This window comes from Oncorhynchus nerka, linkage group LG18, assembly GCF_034236695.1.
Source record: "Oncorhynchus nerka isolate Pitt River linkage group LG18, Oner_Uvic_2.0, whole genome shotgun sequence".
In the NCBI taxonomy this organism is placed as follows: Eukaryota; Metazoa; Chordata; class Actinopteri; order Salmoniformes; family Salmonidae; genus Oncorhynchus; species Oncorhynchus nerka.
The window spans coordinates 6,040,630-6,064,341 of NC_088413.1; the positions used below are offsets into that span (position 1 = coordinate 6,040,630).

At 41.6% G+C, this 23,712-nt stretch overlaps 1 protein-coding gene across 1 annotated transcript in view; it reads right to left on the minus strand.

Moving 5' to 3' along the window:
• Window positions 1-1,241: 1,241 nt before the first annotated feature.
• LOC115126412 (regulator of G-protein signaling 12-like) overlaps window positions 1,242-23,712 on the minus strand; it is a 57,319-nt gene continuing 34,848 nt past the window's right edge. Inside the window, exon 9 of the mRNA XM_065004505.1 lies at window positions 1,242-1,319. Within this exon, the coding sequence (XP_064860577.1) occupies window positions 1,242-1,319 (78 nt within the window). The remainder of the gene's footprint in view (window positions 1,320-23,712) is intronic.

Sequence of the window (23,712 nt, forward strand, 5' to 3'; positions counted from 1 at the left end):
GTGGTGAGGGTCAGTTTTAGGTAGAAGTGTTTTAGGGGTGGTGAGGGTCAGTTTAGGTAGAAGTGTTTTAGGGGTGGTGAGGGTCAGTTTTAGGTAGAAGTGTTTTAGGGGTGGTGAGGGTCAGTTTTAGGTAGAAGTGTTTTAGGGGTGGTGAGGGTCAGTTTTAGGTAGAAGTGTTTTAGGGGTGGTGAGGGTCAGTTTTAGGTAGAAGTGTTTTAGGGTGGTGAGGTCAGTTTAGGTAGAAGTGTTTTAGGGGTGGTGAGGGTCAGTTTAGGTAGAAGTGTTTTAGGGGTGGTGAGGGTCAGTTTAGGTAGAAGTGTTTTAGGGGTGGTGAGGGTCAGTTTAGGTAGAAGTGTTTTAGGGTGGTGAGGGTCAGTTTTAGGGGTGGTGAGGGTCAGTTTTAGGTAGAAGTGTTTTAGGGGTGGTGAGGGTCAGTTTTAGGTAGAAGTGTTTTAGGGGTGGTGAGGGTCAGTTTTAGGGGTAGAAGGGTCAGTTTTAGGGGTGGTGAGGGTCAGTTTAGGTAGAAGTGTTTTAGGGGTGGTGAGGGTCAGTTTTAGGTAGAAGTGTTTTAGGGGTGGTGAGGGTCAGTTTTAGGGGTGGTAGGGTCAGTTTTAGGGTGAAGTGTTTTAGGGGTGGTGAGGGTCAGTTTTAGGTAGAAGTGTTTTAGGGGTGGTGAGGGTCAGTTTAGGGTAGAAGTGTTTTAGGGGTGGTGAGGGTCAGTTTTAGGTAGAAGTGTTTTAGGGGTGGTGAGGGTCAGTTTAGGTAGAAGTGTTTTAGGGGTGGTGAGGGTCAGTTTTAGGGGTGGTGAGGGTCTGTTTTAGGTAGAAGTGTTTTAGGGGTGGTGAGGGTCAGTTTTAGGTAGAAGTGTTTTAGGGGTGGTGAGGGTCAGTTTAGGTAGAAGTGTTTTAGGGGTGGTGAGGGTCAGTTTAGGTAGAAGTGTTTTAGGGTGGTGAGGGTCAGTTTAGGTAGAAGTGTTTTAGGGGTGGTGAGGGTCAGTTTAGGTAGAAGTGTTTTAGGGGTGGTGAGGGTCAGTTTAGGTAGAAGTGTTTTAGGGGTGGTGAGGGTCAGTTTTAGGTAGAAGTGTTTTAGGGTTAGTGGTGAGAAGTGTTTTGTTTTAGGTAGAAGTGTTTTAGGGCATATGGGTGGTAGTATTAGGTAGACCTGTGTTTTGTGTGTGTGTGGGTGTGTGTGTGTGTGTGTGTGTGTGTCCTACCTACTCCAGGTCATCCAGCGTGGCGTGGCTAGGTCGGTCTGAGTTTTCCCGAGGTAGCGCTGTTTAGAGGAGGGAAGCCCTTCGTCAGACCTCTAAAACGACCAGCCTAGAGAGAAACACACACAGGTTAACTCTCCACACTTCAATACACGGTTCTCTGTAGATCAGTTAGTAGAACATGGTTCTCTGTAGTTCAGTTAGTAGAACATGGTTCTCTGTAGTTCAGTTAGTAGAACATGGTTCTCTGTAGTTCAGTTAGTAGAACATGGTTCTCTGTAGTTAGTAGAACATGGTCCTCTGTAGTTAGTAGAACATGGTCCTCTGTAGATCAGTTAGTAGAACATGGTTCTCTGTAGTTCAGTTAGTAGAACATGGTCCTCTGTAGTTCAGTTAGTAGAAGATGGTCCTCTGTAGTTCAGTTAGTAGAACATGGTTCTCTGTAGTTCAGTTAGTAGAACATGGTCCTCTGTAGTTCAGTTAGTAGAACATGGTCCTCTGTAGTTCAGTTAGTAGAACATGGTCCTCTGTAGTTCAGTTAGTAGAACATGGTTCTCTGTAGTTCAGTTAGTAGAACATGGTCCTCTGTAGTTCAGTTAGTAGAACATGGTTCTCTGTTAGTTAGTAGAAGGTTTGTAGTTCAGTTAGTAGAACATGGTCCTCTGTAGTTCAGTTAGTAGAACACGGTTCTCTGTAGTTCAGTTAGTAGAACACGGTCTCTGTAGTTCAGTTAGTAGAACATGGTCCTCTGTAGTTCAGTTAGTAGAACATGGTCCTCTGTAGTTCAGTTAGTAGAACACGGTTCTCTGTAGTTCAGTTAGTAGAACACGGTTATCTGTAGTTCAGTTAGTAGAACATGGTTCTCTGTAGTTAGTAGAACATGGTCATCTGTAGTTCAGTTAGTAGAACATGGTCCTCTGTAGTTCAATTAGTAGAACATGGTTCTCTGTAGTTAGTAGAACATGGTCCTCTGTAGTTAGTAGAACATGGTCCTCTGTAGTTCAGTTAGTAGAACATGGTTCTCTGTAGTTCAGTTAGTAGAACATGGTTCAGTTTCAGTTAGTAGAACATGGTCCTCTGTAGTTCAGTTAGTAGAACATGGTCCTCTGTAGTTCAGTTAGTAGAACATGGTCCTCTGTAGTTCAGTTAGTAGAACATGGTCCTCTGTAGTTCAGTTAGTAGAACATGGTCCTCTGTAGTTCAGTTAGTAGAACATGGTCCTCTGTAGTTCAGTTAGTAGAACATGGTCCTCTGTAGTTCAGTTAGTAGAACATGGTCCTCTGTAGATCAGTTAGTAGAACATGGTCCTATCTAGTTCAGTTAGTAGAACATGGTTCTCTGTAGTTAGTAGAACATGGTCCTCTGTAGTTCAGTTAGTAGAACATGGTTCTCTGTAGTTAGTAGAACATGGTCCTCTGTAGTTCAGTTAATAGAACATGGTCCTCTGTAGTAGAACACGGTCAGTTAATAGAACATGGTCCTCTGTAGTTCAGTTAGTAGAACATGGTCCTCTGTAGTTCAGTTAGTAGAACATGGTTCTCTGTAGTTCAGTTAGTAGAACATGGTTCTCTGTAGTTAGTAGTTGATTGTGTTGATTACTGCAACTCGCTGTGGCTGGGCTCCCTGCCTGTGCCATTAAACCCCTAGAACTCATCCAGAACGCCGCAGCCCTGGTGTTCAACCTTCCCAAGTTCTTCACGTACACTCCCGCTCCTCCGCTTTCCACTGGCTTCCAGTTGAAGCTCGCATCCGCTACAAGACCATGGTGCTTGCCTACGGAGCTGTGAGGGGAACGGCACCTCAGTACCTCCAGGCTCTGATCAGGCCCTACACCCAAACAAGGGCACTACGTTCATCCACCTCTGGCCTGCTCGCCTCCCTACCACTGAGGAAGTACAGTTTCAGCCCAGTCAAAACTGTTCGCTTCTGGCCCCCCAATGGTGGAACAAACTCCCTCACGACGCCAGGACAGCGGAGTCAATCACCACCTTCCGGAGACACCTGAAACCCCACCTCTTTAAGGAATACCTAGGATAGGATAAAGTAATCCCTCTCACCCCCCCCTTAAAAGATTTAGATGCACTACTGTTCCACTGATGTCATAAGGTGAATGACTACAGTTTGTAAGTCGCTGGATAAGAGGTCTGTTAAATGACTTAAATGTAAATGTTAGTAGAAGATGATACTGTAGTTCAGTTAGTAGAACATGGTCCTCTGTAGGACACGGTCCTCTGTAGTTCAGTTAGTACAACATGGTCCTCTGTAGTTAGTAGAACATGTAGAACATGTCCTTGTAGTTCAGTTAGTAGAACATGGTCCTCTGTAGTTAGTAGAACATGGTCCTCTGTAGTTAGTAGAACATGGTCCTCTGTAGTTCAGTTAGTAGAACATGGTCCTCTGTAGTTAGTAGAACATGGTCCTCTGTAGTTAGTAGAACATGGTCCTCTGTAGTTAGTAGAACATGGTCCTCTGTAGTTAGTAGAACATGGTCCTCTGTAGTTAGTAGAACATGGTCCTCTGTAGTTAGAACATGGTCCTCATGTACACCATGGAACATGGTCCTGTAGTTAGTAGAACATGGTCCTTGGAACCCAGGACAGAGGGCTCCATTTCGGCTGGGATACCAGAAGGGTCAACCATACCAGAAACGTATGCTGATGCTATGCATTATGATGCATGATTATTATAAGTCGCTTTGAATAAAAACGTCTGTTAAATGGCATTTATTATTATAATAATACACACACTAATACACACACTAATACACACACTAATACACACACAATAATACACACACCTAAAATATACACACACACTAATACACACATTAATACACACACCTAAAATATACACACACACTAATACACACACCTAAAATATACACACACACTAATACACACATTAATACACACATTAATACACACATTAATACACACACTAATACACACACCTAAAATATACACACACACTAATACACACATTAATACACACATTAATACACACACCTAAAATATACACACACACTAATACACACATTAATACACACATTAATACACACACCTAAAATAGCATACACACTACATGTACACACATTAATACAGTTACACCTAAAATATACACACACACTAATACACACATTAATATACACACATTAATACACACATTAATACACACACATTAATACACACACTAATACACACATTAGTACACACACTTACACACATTACATACACACACTAATACACACACCTAAAATATACACACACAATAATACACACACTAATACACACACCTAAAATATACACACACATGGATAATACACACACTAATACACACACTAATACACACACCTAAAATATACACCCACAATAATACACACACCTTTATACATACACACACACAGACAGTCATACACACACACAGTGGAGGCACATGACAGTGGTTTGACTGGAGGAGAGAGCAGGGTCACTCTATGAGAGCTGTGTGGACGTACATTAGTCACACACACTTCTGGACCACTGACATGTAAAAATAACCTACTCCCTGAGACACACACACACACACACACACACACAACACACACACACAGATACACACACACACACAGATACACTACACACACACACACACACACACACACACACACACACACACACACACACACACACACACACGTGCCCAATTTAATGCATCTATCAGATCAATTCCAGAAACTCAGAACATGGTCATGGATGGACCAAGTCTGGAACCAACGGGACCCTGAACAGCTTCTACAGTTAGTTAGATAGTTAACCAACAGCTACACTACACGACTACACTACACGACTACACTACATGACTACACTACATGGATACACTACATGGCTACACTACATGACTACACTACATGACTACACTACATGGATACACTACATGACTACACTACATGACTACACTACATGGATACACTACATGGTACACTACTGACTACACTACATGGATACACTACATGACTACACTACATGGATACACTACATGACTACACTACATGGATACACTACATGACTACACTACATGGATACACTACATGACTACACTACATGGCTACACTACATGACTACACTACATGACTACACTACATGACTGCACTACATGGATACACTACATGACTACACTACATGGATACACTACATGACTACACTACATGGATACACTACATGGATACACTACATGACTACACTACATGGCTACACTACATGACTACACTACATGACTACACTACATGACTACACTACATGGATACACTACATGACTACACTACATGGATACACTACATGACTACACTACATGGATACACTACATGGATACACTACATGACTACACTACATGACTACACTACATGACTACACTACATGGATACACTACATGACTACACTACATGGATACACTACATGGATACACTACATGACTACACTACATGACTACACTACATGACTACACTACATGATACACTGGATACATGGTACACTACATGGATACACTACATGACTACACTACATGACTACACTACATGACTACACTACATGGATACACTACATGACTACACTACATGACTACACTACATGGATACACTACATGACTACACTACATGATACACTACATGACTACACTACATGACTACACTACATGGATACACTACACTACTGACTACACTGTGGATACACTACATGGATACACTACATGACTACACTACATGGATACACTACATGACTACACTACATGGATACACTACATGGATACACTACATGACTACACTACATGGATACACTACATGACTACACTACATGGATACACTACATGACTACACTACATGACTACACTACATGACTACACTACATGGATACACTACATGACTACACTACATGACTACACTACATGGATACACTACATGACTACACTACATGACTACACTACATGACTACACTACATGGATACACTACATGGATACACTACATGACTACACTACATGGATACACTACATGACTACACTACACTACATGACTACACTACATGGATACACTACATGACTACACTACATGGATACACTACATGGATACACTACATGACTACACTACATGGATACACTACATGGATACACTACATGGATACACTACATGACTACACTACATGACTACACTACATGGATACACTACATGGATACACTACATGGATACACTACATGGATACACTACATGGATACACTACATGACTACACTACATGGATACACTACATGGATACACTACATGGATACACTACATGACTACACTACATGACTACACTACATGACTACACTACATGGATACACTACATGGATACACTACATGACTACACTACACGACTACACTACATGGATACACTACATGGATACACTACATGGATACACTACATGGATACACTACATGACTACACTACATGGATACACTACATGACTACACCATACTACACTACATGACTACACTACATGGATACACTACATGGATACACTACATGACTACACTACATGGATACACTACATGACTACACCATACTACACTACATGACTACACTACATGGATACACTACATGGATACACTACATGACTACACTACATGGATACACTACATGACTACACCATACTACACTACATGACTACACTACATGGATACACTACACGGATACACTACACAGCTACACTACATGACTACACTACATGGATACACTACATGACTACACTACATGGATACACTACATGACTACACTACATGACTACACTACATGACTACACCATACTACACTACATGACTACACTACATGACTACACTACATGGATACACTACATGGATACACTACATGGATACACTACACGACTACACTACATGGATACACTACATGGATACACTACATGGATACACTACATGGATACACTACATGACTACACTACATGGATACACTACATGACTACACTACATGGATACACTACATGACTACACTACATGACTACACTACATGACTACACCATACTACACTACATGACTACACTACATGACTGCACTACATGGATACACTACATGGATACACTACATGGATACACTACATGGATACACTACACGACTACATGGATACACTACATGGATACACTACATGACTACACTACATGGATACACTACATGGATACACTACATGGATACACTACATGACTACACTACATGACTACACTACATGACTACACCATACTACACTACATGACTACACTACATGACTACACTACATGACTACACTACATGACTACACCATACTACACTACATGACTACACTACATGACTGCACTACATGGATACACTACATGGATACACTACATGGATACACTACATGGATACACTACACGACTACATGGATACACTACATGGATACACTACATGGATACACTACACGACTACACTACATGACTACACTACATGGATACACTACATGGATACACTACATGGATACACTACACGACTACATGGATACACTACATGGATACACTACACTACATGGATACACTACACGACTACATGGATACACTACATGGATACACTACACGACTACACTACATGACTACACTACATGGATACACTACATGGATACACTACATGGATACACTACACGACTACACTACATGACTACACTACATGGATACACTACATGGATACACTACATGACTACACTACATGGATACACTACATGGATACACTACATGGATACACTACATGACTACACTACATGGATACACTACATGACTACACTACATGACTACACTACATGGATACACTACATGACTACACTATATGGATACACTACATGGATACACTACATGGATACACTACATGACTACACTACATGGATACACTACACGACTACACTACATGGATACACTACATGACTACACTACATGGATACACTACATGGATACACTACATGGATACACTACATGACTACACTACATGGATACACTACACGACTACACTACATGGATACACTACATGACTACACTACATGGATACACTACATGGATACACTACATGGATACACTACATGACTACACTACATGGATACACTACATGACTACACTACATGGATACACTACATGGATACACTACACGACTACACTACATGGATACACTACATGGATACACTACATGGATACACTACATGACTACACTACATGGATACACTACATGACTACACTACATGACTACACTACATGGATACACTACACTACATGACTACACTACATGGATACACTACATGACTACACTACATGGATACACTACACGGATACACTACATGGATACACTACATGACTACACTACATGGATACACTACATGGATACACTACATGACTACACTACATGACTACACTACATGACTACACTACATGGATACACTACATGACTACACTACATGGATGCACTACACTACACTACACATACACTACATGGATACACTACATGACTACACTACATGACTACACTACATGACTACACCATACTACACTACATGACTACACTACACAGCTACACTACATGACTACACTACATGGATACACTACACGGATACACTACATGGATACACTACATGACTACACTACATGACTACACTACATGGATACACTACATGGATACACTACATGACTACACTACATGACTACACTACATGACTACACTACATGGATACACTACATGACTACACTACATGGATGCACTACATGGATACACTACACGGATACACTACATGGATACACTACATGACTACACTACATGACTACACTACATGACTACACCATACTACACTACATGACTACACTACACAGCTACACTACATGACTACACTACATGGATACACTACACGGATACACTACATGGATACACGACATGACTACACTACATGGATACACTACACGGATACACTACATGGATACACTACATGACTACACTACATGACTACACCATACTACACTACATGGATACACTACACAGCTACACTACATGACTACACTACATGGATACACTACATGACTACACTACATGACTACACTACATGACTACACTACATGACTACACTACATGACTACACCATACTACACTACATGACTACACTACATGACTACACTACATGGATACACTACATGACTACACTACATGACTACACTACATGACTACACCATACTACACTACATGACTACACTACATGGATACACTACATGGATACACTACATGGATACACTACACGGCTACACCACACGGCTACACTACATGACTACACTACATGGATACACTACATGGATACACTACACGGCTACACTACATGACTACACTACATGACTACACTACATGGATACACTACATGGATACACTACATGACTACACTACATGACTACACTACATGGATACACTACATGACTACACTACATGGATACACTACATGACTACACTACATGGATACACTACATGGATACACTACATGGATACACTACACAGCTACACTACACGGCTACACTACATGACTACACTACATGGATACACTACATGGCTACACTACATGGATACACTACATGACTACACTACATGGCTACACTACATGGATACACTACACGGCTACACTACATGACTACACTACATGGATACACTACATGGATACACTACATGACTACACTACATGACTACACTACATGGATACACTACACGGATACACTACATGACTACACTACACAGCTACACTACACGGCTACACTACATGACTACACTACATGGATACACTACATGGCTACACTACATGGATACACTACATGGATACACTACACGGATACACTACATGACTACACTACACAGCTACACTACACGGCTACACTACACGACTACACTACATGACTACACTACATGGATACACTACATGACTACACTACATGGATACACTACATGGATACACTACATGGATACACATGACTACACTACACGGCTACACAACATGACTACACTACACGGCTACACTACATGACTACACGGCTACACTACATGGATACACTACATGGATACACTACATGACTACACTACATGGATACACTACATGACTACACTACATGGATACACTACATGACTACACTACATGACTACACTACATGGATACACTACATGGATACACTACATGGATACACTACATGGATACACTACGTGACTACACTACATGGATACACTACATGGATACACTACATGACTACACTACATGGATACACTACATGACTACACTACATGACTACACTACATGGATACACTACATGGATACACTACATGGATACACTACATGGATACACTACACGGCTACACTACGTGACTACACTACATGGATACACTACATGACTACACTACATGGCTACACTACACGGCTACACTACACGGCTACACTACGTGACTACACTACATGGATACACTACATGGATACACTACATGACTACACTACACGGCTACACTACACGACTACACTACACGACTACACTACATGGATACACTACATGGATACACTACATGACTACACTACATGGATACACTACATGGATACACTACATGACTACACTACATGGATACACTACACGGCTACACCACACTACACTTCTATATTACATTCTTAAGCGCTGGAAAGGGAGAGAAACAATGTTGACAATTTAATAACTTAGTCTGTAAGAGTCAGGCTGAGTTGCTGATTGGTCTAGAGTCAGGCTGAGATGCTGATTGGTCTAGAGTCAGGCTGAGATGCTGATTGGTCTAGAGTCAGGCTGAGTTGCTGATTGGTCTAGAGTCAGGCTGAGTTGCTGATTGGTCTAGAGTCAGGCTGAGTTGCTGATTGGTCTAGAGTCAGGCTGAGATGCTGATTGGTCTAGAGTCAGGCTGAGATGCTGGCTGAGTCAGGCTGAGATGCTGATTGGTCTAGAGTCAGGCTGACATGCTGATTGGTCTAGAGTCAGGCTGAGATGCTGATTGGTCAAGAGTCAGGCTGAGATGCTGATTGGTCTAGAGTCAGGCTGAGATGCTGATTGGTCCAGAGTCAGGCTGAGATGCTGATTGGTCTAGAGTCAGGCTGACATGCTGATTGGTCTAGAGTCAGGCCGAGATGCTGATTGGTCCAGAGTCAGGCTGAGATGCTGGCTGAGTCAGGCTGACATGTGAGTAGTACGTGATCTCTCACAAACACAAAATATATTTGAGATTCTTCAAAGTAGCCACCCTTTGCCTTGATGACAGCTTTGCACACTCTTGGCATTCTCTCAACCAGCTTCACCTGGAATGCTTTTCCAACTGTCTTGAAGGAATTCACGCATATGCTGAGGACTTGTTGGCTGCTTTTCCTTCACTCTGCGGCTCATCCCAAATATATTTTGATTTGTTTAACACTTTTTTTGGTTACTACATGATTCCATATCTGTGTTTTTTCATAGTTCTGATGTATTCACTATTATTCTACAATGTAGAAAATAGTTTAAAAAAATTAAAGAAAAACCCTGGAATGAGTAGCTAGGTGTGAACAAACTTTTGACTGGTACTGTATATTTTTAAATATATATTGTACTATCAATTGGTTAGAGAGAGCCTGAAATATCCATTCATTTGTCCACAGTATACATGAATCGCACAAAATGGGTTCCTTTTTCAGTCACGCTCGCTTCAGTCAAACAAAAACACCCTTGTGATTGGTGGACAACAGAGCTTCCCACAATGCAGGCGGTACCTGGCAGGATACAGTCGGTGAAGAGCAACTGCAGAAACTTCATGTTGATCACATTTGTATTTATTATGGATCCCCATTAGTTCCTGCCAAGGCAGCAGCTACTCTTCCTGGGGTTTATTATGGATCCCCATTAGTTCCTGCCAAGGCAGCAGCTACTCTTCCTGGGGTTTATTATGGATCCCCATTAGTTCCTGCCAAGGCAGCAGCTACTCTTCCTGGGGTTTATTATGGATCCCCATTAGTTCCTGTCAAGGCAGCAGCTACTCTTCCTGGGGTTTATTATGGATCCCCATTAGTTCCTGTCAAGGCAGCAGATACTCTTCCTGGGGTTTATTATGGATCCCCATTAGTTCCTGCACCAAGGCAGTAGCTACTCTTCCTGGGGTTTATTATGGATCCCCATTAGTTCCTGCACCAAGGCAGTAGCTACTCTTCCTGGGGTTTATTATGGATCCCCATTAGTTCCTGCACCAAGGCAGTAGCTACTCTTCCTGGGGTTTATTATGGATCCCCATTAGTTCCTGCACCAAGGCAGCAGATACTCGTCCCTGGGGTTTATTATGGATCCCCATTAGTTCCTGCCAAGGCAGCAGCTATTCTTACTGGGGTTTATTATGGATCCCCATTAGTTCCTGCCAAGGCAGCAGATACTCTTCCTGGGGTTTATTATGGATCCCCATTAGTTCCTGCCAAGGCAGCAGCTATTCTTACTGGGGTTTATTATGGATCCCCATTAGTTCCTGCCAAGGCAGCAGATACTCTTCCTGGGGTTTATTATGGATCCCCATTAGTTCCTGTCAAGGCAGCAGATACTCGTCCCTGGGGTTTATTATGGATCCCCATTAGTTCCTGTCAAGGCAGTAGCTACTCTTCCTGGGGTTTATTATGGATCCCCATTAGTTCCTGCCAAGGCAGCAGCTACTCTTCCTGGGGTTTATTATGGATCCCCATTAGTTCCTGTCAAGGCAGCAGCTACTCTTCCTGGGGTTTATTATGGATCCCCATTAGTTCCTGTCAAGGCAGCAGATACTCTTCCTGGGGTTTATTATGGATCCCCATTAGTTCCTGCACCAAGGCAGTAGCTACTCTTCCTGGGGTTTATTATGGATCCCCATTAGTTCCTGCACCAAGGCAGTAGCTACTCTTCCTGGGGTTTATTATGGATCCCCATTAGTTCCTGCACCAAGGCAGTAGCTACTCTTCCTGGGGTTTATTATGGATCCCCATTAGTTCCTGCACCAAGGCAGCAGATACTCGTCCCTGGGGTTTATTATGGATCCCCATTAGTTCCTGCCAAGGCAGCAGCTATTCTTACTGGGGTTTATTATGGATCCCCATTAGTTCCTGCCAAGGCAGCAGATACTCTTCCTGGGGTTTATTATGGATCCCCATTAGTTCCTGCCAAGGCAGCAGATACTCTTCCTGGGGTTTATTATGGATCCCCATTAGTTCCTGTCAAGGCAGCAGATACTCGTCCCTGGGGTTTATTATGGATCCCCATTAGTTCCTGTCAAGGCAGCAGCTACTCTTCCTGGGGTTTATTATGGATCCCCATTAGTTCCTGCACCAAGGCCGTAGCTACTCTTCCTGGGGTTTATTATGGATCCCCATTAGTTCCTGCACCAAGGCAGCAGATACTCGTCCCTGGGGTTTATTATGGATCCCCATTAGTTCCTGCACCAAGGCAGCAGATACTCGTCCCTGGGGTTTATTATGGATCCCCATTAGTTCCTGTCAAGGCAGCAGCTACTCTTCCTGGGGTTTATTATGGATCCCCATTAGTTCCTGTCAAGACAGCAGCTACTCTTCCTGGGGTTTATTATGGATTCCCATTAGTTCCTGTCAAGACAGCAGCTACTCTACCTGGGGTTTATTATGGATCCCCATTAGTTCCTGTCAAGACAGCAGCTACTCTACCTGGGGTTTATTATGGATCCCCATTAGTTCCTGCACCAAAGCAGCAGATACTCTTCCCTGGGGCCCAGAAAAATTAAGGCAGTTTATACAATTTTAAAACATTACAATACATCCACAGCTTTCACAACCCACTGTGTGCCCTCAGTCCCTACTCCACCACTACCACATATCTACAGTACTAAGTCCGTGTGTAAGTGTAGTGCGTGTGTTATCGTGTGTGTGTGTGTGTAGTGTAGTGCGTGTGTTATCGTGTGTGTGTGTGTAAGTGTAGTGCGTGTGTTATCGTGTGTGTGTGTGAGTGTAGTGTTACGTGTGTGATCGTGTGTGTGTGTGTGTAAGTGTAGTGCGTGTGTTATCGTGTGTGTGTAAGTAGTGCGTGTGTTATCGTGTGTGAGTGTAGTGCGTGTGTTATCGTGTGTGTGTAGTGTAGTGCGTGTGTTATCGTGTGTGTGCGTGTGTTAGTGTAGTGTGTGTGTTATCGTGTGTGAGTGTAGTACGTGTGTTATCGTGTGTGTGTGTGAGTGTGTGCGTGTGTTATCGTGTGTGTGTGTAAGTGTAGTGCGTGTGTTATCGTGTGTGTGTGTAAGTGTAGTGCGTGTGTGTGTGTAAGTGTATCGTGTGTTATCGTGTGTGTGTGTGTGTAGTGCGTGTGTTATCGTGTGTGTGTAAGTGTAGTGCGTGTGTTATCGTGTGTGTGTGTAAGTGTAGTGTTATCGTGTGTTATCGTGTGTGTGTGTGTGTAAGTGTAGTGCGTGTGTTATCGTGTGTGTGTAAGTGTAGTGCGTGTGTTATCGTGTGTTATCGTGTGTGTGTGTGTAGTGCGTGTGTTAAGTGTGTGTGTGTGTGTAGTGTAGTGCGTGTGTTATCATGTGTGTGTGTGTAAGTGTAGTGCGTGTGTTATCGTGTGTGTGTAAGTGTAGTGCGTGTGTTATCGTGTGTGTGTAAGTGTAGTGCGTGTGTTATCGTGTGTGTAAGTGTAGTGCGTGTGTTATCGTGTGTGTGTGATCGTGTGTGTGTGGTGTAGTGCGTGTGTTATCGTGTGTGTGTAAGTGTAGTGCGTGTGTTATCGTGTGTGTGTAGTGTAGTGCGTGTGTTATATGTAGTGCGTGTGTTATCGTGTGTGTGTGAAGTGTGTGCGTGTGTTATCGTGTGTGTGTGTAAGTGTAGTGCGTGTGTTATCGTGTGTGTGTAAGTGTAGTGCGTGTGTTATCGTGTGTGTGTGTGTGTAGTGCGTGTGTTATCGTGTGTGTGTGTAAGTGTAGTGCGTGTGTGTAGTCGTGTGTTATCGTGTGTGTGTGTGTGTTATCGTGTGTTATCATGTGTGTGTGTTTAGTGTGTGTTATCGTGTGTGTAAGTGTAGTCGTGTGTTATCGTGTGTGTGTGTAAGTAAAGTGCGTGTGTTATCGTGTGTGTAAGTGTAGTGCGTGTGTTATCATGTGTGTGTGAGTGTAGTGCGTGTGTTATCTGTGTGGAATGCGTGTGACCATCGTGTGTGTGTAAGTGTAGTGCGTGTGTTATCGTGTGTGTGTAAGTGTATCAGTGTTATCGTGTGTGTGTAAGTGTAGTGCGTGTGTTATCGTGTGTGTGTGTAAGTGTAGTGCGTGTGTTATCGTGTGTGTGTGTAAGTGTAGTGCGTGTGTTATCGTGTGTGTGTAAGTGTAGTGCGTGTGTTATCGTGTGTGTGTGTAAGTGTAGTGCGTGTGTTATCGTGTGTGTGTAAGTGTAGTGCGTGTGTTATCGTGTGTGTGTAAGTGTAGCAGTGCGTGTTGTATCGTGTAGTGTGTGTTAAGTGTAGTGATGTAGTGTGTTATCGTGAGTGTGTGTAAGTGTAGTGCGTGTGTTATCGTGTGTGTGTGTAAGTGTAGTGCGTGTGTTATCGTGTCTCATTGTAGTGCGTGTCTCATGTTCCATAAGGCAAATTCTTTTACCATTTTTTGGGGGTAAAGTTCATGCAGTCGTTATGTAGCATATCGCAAGTCGGACAATCATTTCCCCCTGTATAATGCAACACACTTTGGAATGCAGTGACCAGCAAAAGTGATCCGCTCTAGTTGTCCGCCCCTCCCTCCTCTCATCTCCAAGATGGCATCAGGAGAGAGAGGGCCAGCAGTGTTGCCTTGATACCATTGGCTGATCTGCGTGTTTATGAGAAGGGTGAGGGTATCTCTCTCTCTGAGCAGGGCGGGTTCCTTCCTGTTTACTGGACAACACAGAGCTGATAGGAGACACACAGAGAGAGAGAGAGAACGTAACCTTCAGTAGGTCATCCACACAGTCAGCTGTCCCCTGTGACCAGGAGCACATTTCACCAGGAGCCCAGAGGCAAATCGCAGCCTTTCATTTCAAAAGAAGCAAAGCAGAAGTGTTGGGAGTGTTATATCATATCCACCACATGGGTTAAAGGTCAATATCAACGTCTGTATTAAAAAAACAACAGACGGATATTCGTTGTTGTTCTGTCATCTCTGAACGACTAGTTGTCCAGACGTGATCATTTCTGACATAACATCAGGGCAGGAGTCACATAAGTTTTCCCTGTCTGTCTGAACTAGCTGAGCAGCACTATCTAACTGTAGTAGGAGTCTGTCTGTCTGAACTAGCTGAGCAGCACTATCTAACTCTGTAGTAGGAGTCTGTTGGTCTGAACTAGCTGAGCAGCACTATCTAACTCTGTAGTAGGAGTCTGTTGGTCTGAACTAGCTGAGCAGCACTATCTAACTCTGTAGTAGGAGTCTGTTGGTCTGAACTAGCTGAGCAGCACTATCTAACTCTGTAGTAGGAGTCTGTTGGTCTGAACTAGCTGAGCAGCACTATCTAACTCTGTAGTAGGAGTCTGTTGGTCTGAACTAGCTGAGCAGCACTATCTAACTCTGTAGTAGGAGTCTGTTGGTCTGAACTAGCTGAGCAGCACTATCTAACTCTGTAGTAGGAGTCTGTTGGTCTGAACTAGCTGAGCAGCACTATCTAACTCTGTAGTAGGAGTCTGTTGGTCTGAACTAGCTGAGCAGCACTATCTAACTCTGTAGTAGGAGTCTGTTGGTCTGAACTAGCTGAGCAGCACTATCTAACTCTGTAGTAGGAGTCTGTTGGTCTGAACTAGCTGAGCAGCACTATCTAACTCTGTAGTAGGAGTCTGTTGGTCTGAACTAGCTGAGCAGCACTATCTAACTCTGTAGTAGGAGTCTGTTGGTCTGAACTAGCTGAGCAGCACTATCTAACTCTACAGTAGGAGTCTGTTGGTCTGAACTAGCTGAGCAGCACTATCTAACTACAGTAGGAGTCTGTTGGTCTGAACTAGCTGAGCAGCACTATCTAACTCTGTAGTAGGAGTCTGTTGGTCTGAACTAGCTGAGCAGCACTATCTAACTACAGTAGGAGTCTGTTGGTCTGAACTAGCTGAGCAGCACTATCTAACTCTGTAGTAGGAGTCTGTTGGTCTGAACTAGCTGAGCAGCACTATCTAACTCTGTAGTAGGAGTCTGTTGGTCTGAACTAGCTGAGCAGCACTATCTAACTCTGTAGTAGGAGTCTGTTGGTCTGAACTAAGTGAGCAGCACTATCTAACTACAGTAAGAGTCTGTTGGTCTGAACTAGTTGAGCAGCACTATCTAACTACAGTAGGAGTCTGTTGGTCTGAACTAGCTGAGCAGCACTATCTAACTCTGTAGTAGGAGTCTGTTGGTCTGAACTAGCTGAGCAGCACTATCTAACTCTGTAGTAGGAGTCTGTTGGTCTGAACTAGCTGAGCAGCACTATCTAACTCTGTAGTAGGAGTCTGTTGGTCTGAACTAGCTGAGCAGCACTATCTAACTCTACAGTAGGAGTCTGTTGGTCTGAACTAGCTGAGCAGCACTATCTAACTCTGTTGGTCTGACAGTAGTAGAGTCTGTTGGTCTGAACTAGCTGAGCAGCACTATCTAACTCTGTAGTAGGAGTCTGTTGGTCTGAACTAGCTGAGCAGCACTATCTAACTGTAGTAGGAGTCTGTTGGTCTGAACTAGCTGAGCAGCACTATCTAACTCTGTAGTAGGAGTCTGTTGGTCTGAACTAGCTGAGCAGCACTATCTAACTCTGTAGTAGGAGTCTGTTGGTCTGAACTAGCTGAGCAGCACTATCTAACTACAGTAAGAGTCTGTTGGTCTGAACTAAGTGAGCAGCACTATCTAACTCTGCAGTAGGAGTCCGTTGCTAGATTGTCCATTGGAAACTGAAGGAACAGAGAGCTCTACATGGTGAAACAGTGCCACCCAGTGGCAGTCTGACGTCAACGCAGGCCAAAGCATTCCCGAATCAGGTGCCTTGCAGCACTCACTATTCAATTATCAAATTAAATAAACGACTAACAAATCTAACATTTTTTTTAAATATTTAAACAATGAATCAGTTAATGAATGAATTGTTAATATATATATAAAACGATTAGATGAGTGTTATTGGTTTTTCCCATTTAATGTGTTGAGGTTGGACTTCCTAAGAGCGGAGGACGGACAGTTTGGTGTCACACCCTGTCAGTCACCCCTCTACTTCCTGTCTCTTACTAAGGAAATACACCCCTCTACTTCCTGTCTCTTACTAAGGAAATACACCCCTCTACTTCCTGTCTCTTACTAAGGAAATACACCCCTCTACTTCCCGTCTCTTACTAAGGAAATACACCCCTCTACTTCCCGTCTCTTACTAAGGAAATACACCCCTCTACTTCCTGTCTCTTACTAAGGAAATACACCCAGTTAGTCTCTTACTAAGGAAATAGGACCCAATACATACAGTAGAATATAATATAGTAGAATACACCCCTCTACTTCCTGTCTCTTACTAAGGAAATACACACAGTTAGTACTGTAAGGAGTAGGACACAATACATAGAGTAGAATATAATATAGTAGAATACACCCCTCTACTTCCTGTCTCTTACTAAGGAAAGATGACACAGTTAGTACTGTACTAAGGAAAGGACACAATACATACAGTAGAATATAATATAGTACAAGAGTCTAATATAGTAGAAATAGCCCCTCTACAATATAGTAGAATACAGTAGGAAATAATACTTCCTGAATATAATATACTAATAGTAAATACACTAATATAGTAGAATATAATATAGTAAATACACCCTCTAATATAGTAGAATATAATATAGTAAATAGTCTACTTCCTGTCTCTTACTAAGTAGAATATAATATAGTAGAAGAGGAAATACAATATAGTACTACAGTAGAATATAATATAAGGAAATACACCCCTCTAATATAGTAGAATATAATATAGTAGAATAGTCAAATATAGTAGAATATAATATAGTAAAGAGCTGAATACAATTAGTACTGAATACAGTAGAATATAATATAGTAGAATATAATATAGTAGAATAGTCTAATATAGTAGAATATAATATAGTAGAAGAAAATACAATATAGTAGAATACAGTAGAATATAATATAGTAGAATAGTCTAATATAGTAGAATATAATATAGTAGAATAGAGCCGAATACAATATAGTAGAATAGTCTAATATAGTAGAATATAATATAGTAAAAGAGTCTAATATAGTAGAATATAATATAGTAGAATATAGAATAGTCTAATAAAGTAGAATATAATAGTAGAATAGTCTAATATAGTAGAATAGAGTCGAATACAATATAGTAGAATACAGTAGAATATAATATAATACAATAGAATGTAGAAGAGTTGAACAGTATAATATAGTAGAATACAGCCAATAAATATAGTAGAATAGTCTAATATAGTATAAAGCCAAATAGAATATAAGAGTCTAGAACACAGGAGAATAGAATATAGTAGAATACAGTAGAATAGACTATTGTACAATATAGTAAATACAGTAGAATAGACTATATACAAGAATACAGTAGAATACAATACAGTAGAATACCATAGAGTATAATACAATACAGTAGAATACAATACAGTAGAATACAATAATATATACAATACAGTAGAATACAATAGAGTAGGATACAATACAGTAGAATACAATAGAGTAGGATACAATACAGTAGAATACAATACAGTAGAATACAATAGAGTATGATACAATACAGTAGAATACAATACAGTAGAATACAATAGAGTATGATACAATACAGTAGAATACAATAGAGTATGATACAATACAGTAGAATACAATAGAGTAGGATACAATACAGTAGAATACAATACAGTAGAATGCAATACAGTAGAATACAATAGAGTATGATACAATACAGTAGAATACAATAGAGTAGGATACAATACAGTAGAATACAATACAGTAGAATACAATACAGTAGAATACAATACAGTAGAATACAATAGAGTAGATACAATACAATACAGTAGAATATAATAGAGTAGGATACAATACAGTAGAATATAATAGAGTAGAATACAATACAGTAGAATGCAATAGAGTAGGATACAATACAGTAGAATATAATAGAGTAGGATACAATACAGTAGAATACAATACAGTAGAATACAATACAGTAGAATATAATAGAGTAGGATACAATACAGTAGAATATAATAGAGTAGGATACAATACAGTAGAATATAATCTACTTAATTTTTTCCTATGAGGGAACTTCTTCTGACCTCCACTATTAACATAGGCTACAAGAATAGTCAGGGGGGTTCTTGACCACGAGGTCTAAAACTATTGGCCTTAGGTAGCTCTATGCCAACTCCCAAAAAGTGAATGTCTGAGTAAGTTAGGGGAACTTCCCAGAGGTGAGGTGTCCTGGAGAAAGTAGTCGATATGGTCTACCCTGTCCTACCCTGCAGTTACGTTGACAGACATAGTGGACAGGCTCATTAGAAGGTAATGGGTCTGTAGGGGACAGATAGAGGTTAATAGTTGTCTCTCTCCCACCACCCTCCTCTCCTCTCCTCATCACCCAATCAGAAGTGTTTACTAGGATAAACAGTACATGAGTCGATAAACAGGAAGTAGCGGACAATGAAACACGCCGGACAGGAAGTGAGTTATTAGGACTTCATAAAGAAGTATCATGGGTATAGGGCTCTGGTCACTAGTAGTTCACTATATAGGGAATAGGGCTCTGGTCACTAGTAGTTCACTATATAGGGAATAGGGCTCTGGTCACTAGTAGGTCACTATATAGGGAATAGGGCTCTGGTCACTAGTAGTTCACTATATAGGGAATAGGGCTCTGGTCACTAGTAGTTCACTATATAGGGTATAGGGCTCTGGTCACTAGTAGTTCACTATATAGGGAATAGGGCTCTGGTCACTAGTAGTTCACTATATAGGGAATAGGGCTCTGGTCACTAGTAGGTCACTATATAGGGAATAGGGCTCTGGTCACTAGTAGTTCACTATATAGGGAATAGGGCTCTGGTCACTAGTAGTTCACTGTATAGGGTATAGGGCTCTGGTCACTAGTAGTTCACTATATAGGGTATAGGGCTCTGGTCACTAGTAGTTCACTATATAGGGAATAGGGCTCTGGTCACTAGTAGTTCACTATATAGGGTATAGGGCTCTGGTCACTAGTAGTTCACTATATAGGGAATAGGGCTCTGGTCACTAGTAGTTCACTATGTAGGGAATAGGGCTCTGGTCACTAGTAGTTCACTATATAGGGAATAGGGCTCTGGTCACTAGTAGTTCACTATATAGGAATAGGGCTCTGGTCACTAGTAGTTCACTATATAGGGAATAGGGCTCTGGTCACTAGTAGTTCACTATATAGGGAATAGGGCTCTGGTCACTAGTAGTTCACTATATAGGGAATAGGGCTCTGGTCACTAGTAGTTCACTATATAGGGAATAGGGCTCTGGTCACTAGTAGTTCACTATATAGGGAATAGGGCTCTGGTCAAAGTAGTTCACTATATAGGGAATAGGCTCTGGTCACTAGTAGTTCACTATATAGGGAATAGGGCTCTGGTCACTAGTAGTTCACTATATAGGGAATAGGGCTCTGGTCACTAGTAGTTCACTATATAGGAATAGGGCTCTGGTCACTAGTAGTTCACTATATAGGGAATAGGGCTCTGGTCACTAGTAGTTCACTATATAGGGTATAGGGCTCTGGTCACTAGTAGTTCACTATATAGGAATAGGGCTCTGTTCACTAGTAGTTCACTATATAGGGAATAGGGCTCTGGTCACTAGTAGTTCACTATATAGGGAATAGGGCTCTGTTCACTAGTAGTTCACTATATAGAGAATAGGGCTCTGTTCACTAGCAGTTCACTATATAGGGAATAGGGCTCTGGTCACTAGTAGTTCACTATATAGGGAATAGGGCTCTGGTCATTAGTAGTTCACTATATAGGGAATAGGGCTCTGGTCACTAGTAGTTCACTATATAGGGAATAGGGCTCTGGTCATTAGTAGTTCACTATATAGGGAATAGGGCTCTGGTCACTAGTAGTTCACTACTTCCTGTTTAGGGCTCTGGTCACTAGCAGTTCACTATATAGGGAATAGGGCTCTGGTCACTAGCAGTTCACTATATAGGGAATAGGGCCCTGGTCACTAGTAGTTCACTATATAGGGAATAGGGCTCTGTTCACTAGCAGTTCACTATATAGGGAATAGGGCTCTGGTCACTAGTAGTTCACTATATAGGGAATAGGGCTCTGGTCACTAGTAGTTCACTATATAGGAATAGGGCTCTGGTCACTAGTAGTTCACTATATAGGAATAGGGCTCTGGTCACTAGTAGTTCACTATATAGGGAATAGGGCTCTGGTCACTAGTAGTTCACTATATAGGGAATAGGGCTCTGGTCACTAGTAGTTCACTATATAGGAATAGGGCTCTGGTCACTAGTAGTTCACTATATAGGAATAGGGCTCTGGTCACTAGTAGTTCACTATATAGGAATAGGGCTCTGGTCACTAGTAGTTCACTATATAGGGAATAGGGCTCTGGTCACTAGTAGTTCACTATATAGGGAATAGGGCTCTGGTCACTAGTAGTTCACTATATCCTGTTTAGGGCTCTGGTCACTAGTAGTTCACTATATAGGGCAATAGGGCCCTGGTCACTAAATATTTCACTATTAGGAATAGGGCTTTAACTGGCCTAGGAACGGTGGGGTTAACTGCCTTGTTCAGGGAATAGGGCTCTGGTTAAGTAGTTCACTATTAGGGGGCAGAACGACATAGTTTCACCTAGGAATGTCAGCTCAGTTCAGGGATCCAATCTTGCAACCTTACTCTGGTCACTAGTCCAACGCTATAGGGAATAGCCTCTCGGTCACTAGCACTTCACAATAGGGAGCCTGGTCACTAGTAGTTACGCGAATGGGAATAGGCTCTGGTATTAGTAGTTCACTATATAGGGAATAGGCCTCATCACTAGTGTTCACTGGTTGATTATCTATAGGGCTCCTGGTTGATGATATTACACTAGTAATCACTAGTTATAACTAATAGGGCTTGATGATATTACTAGTTTATCTAGCGAATAGGGCTAATCACTAGTTAGTAACTACACAGGTTGATGATATTACTAGTTTATCTAGCGTGTCTAATCACTAGTTATAACTACACATGGTTGATGATATTACTAGTTTATCTAGCGTAGGGCTAATCACTAGTTAGTTCACATGGTTGATGATATTACTAGTTTATCTAGCAGTGTCCTATATAGGGAATATAATCACTAGTTATAACTAGGGAATAGGGCTTGATGATATTACTAGTTTATCTAGCGTAGGGCTCTAATCACTAGTTAACTACACATTGATAATATTACTAGTTTATCTAGCTCTGGTCATAGGTTGATGATATTACTAGTTTACTACTAGGGTTGTGTCTAATCAC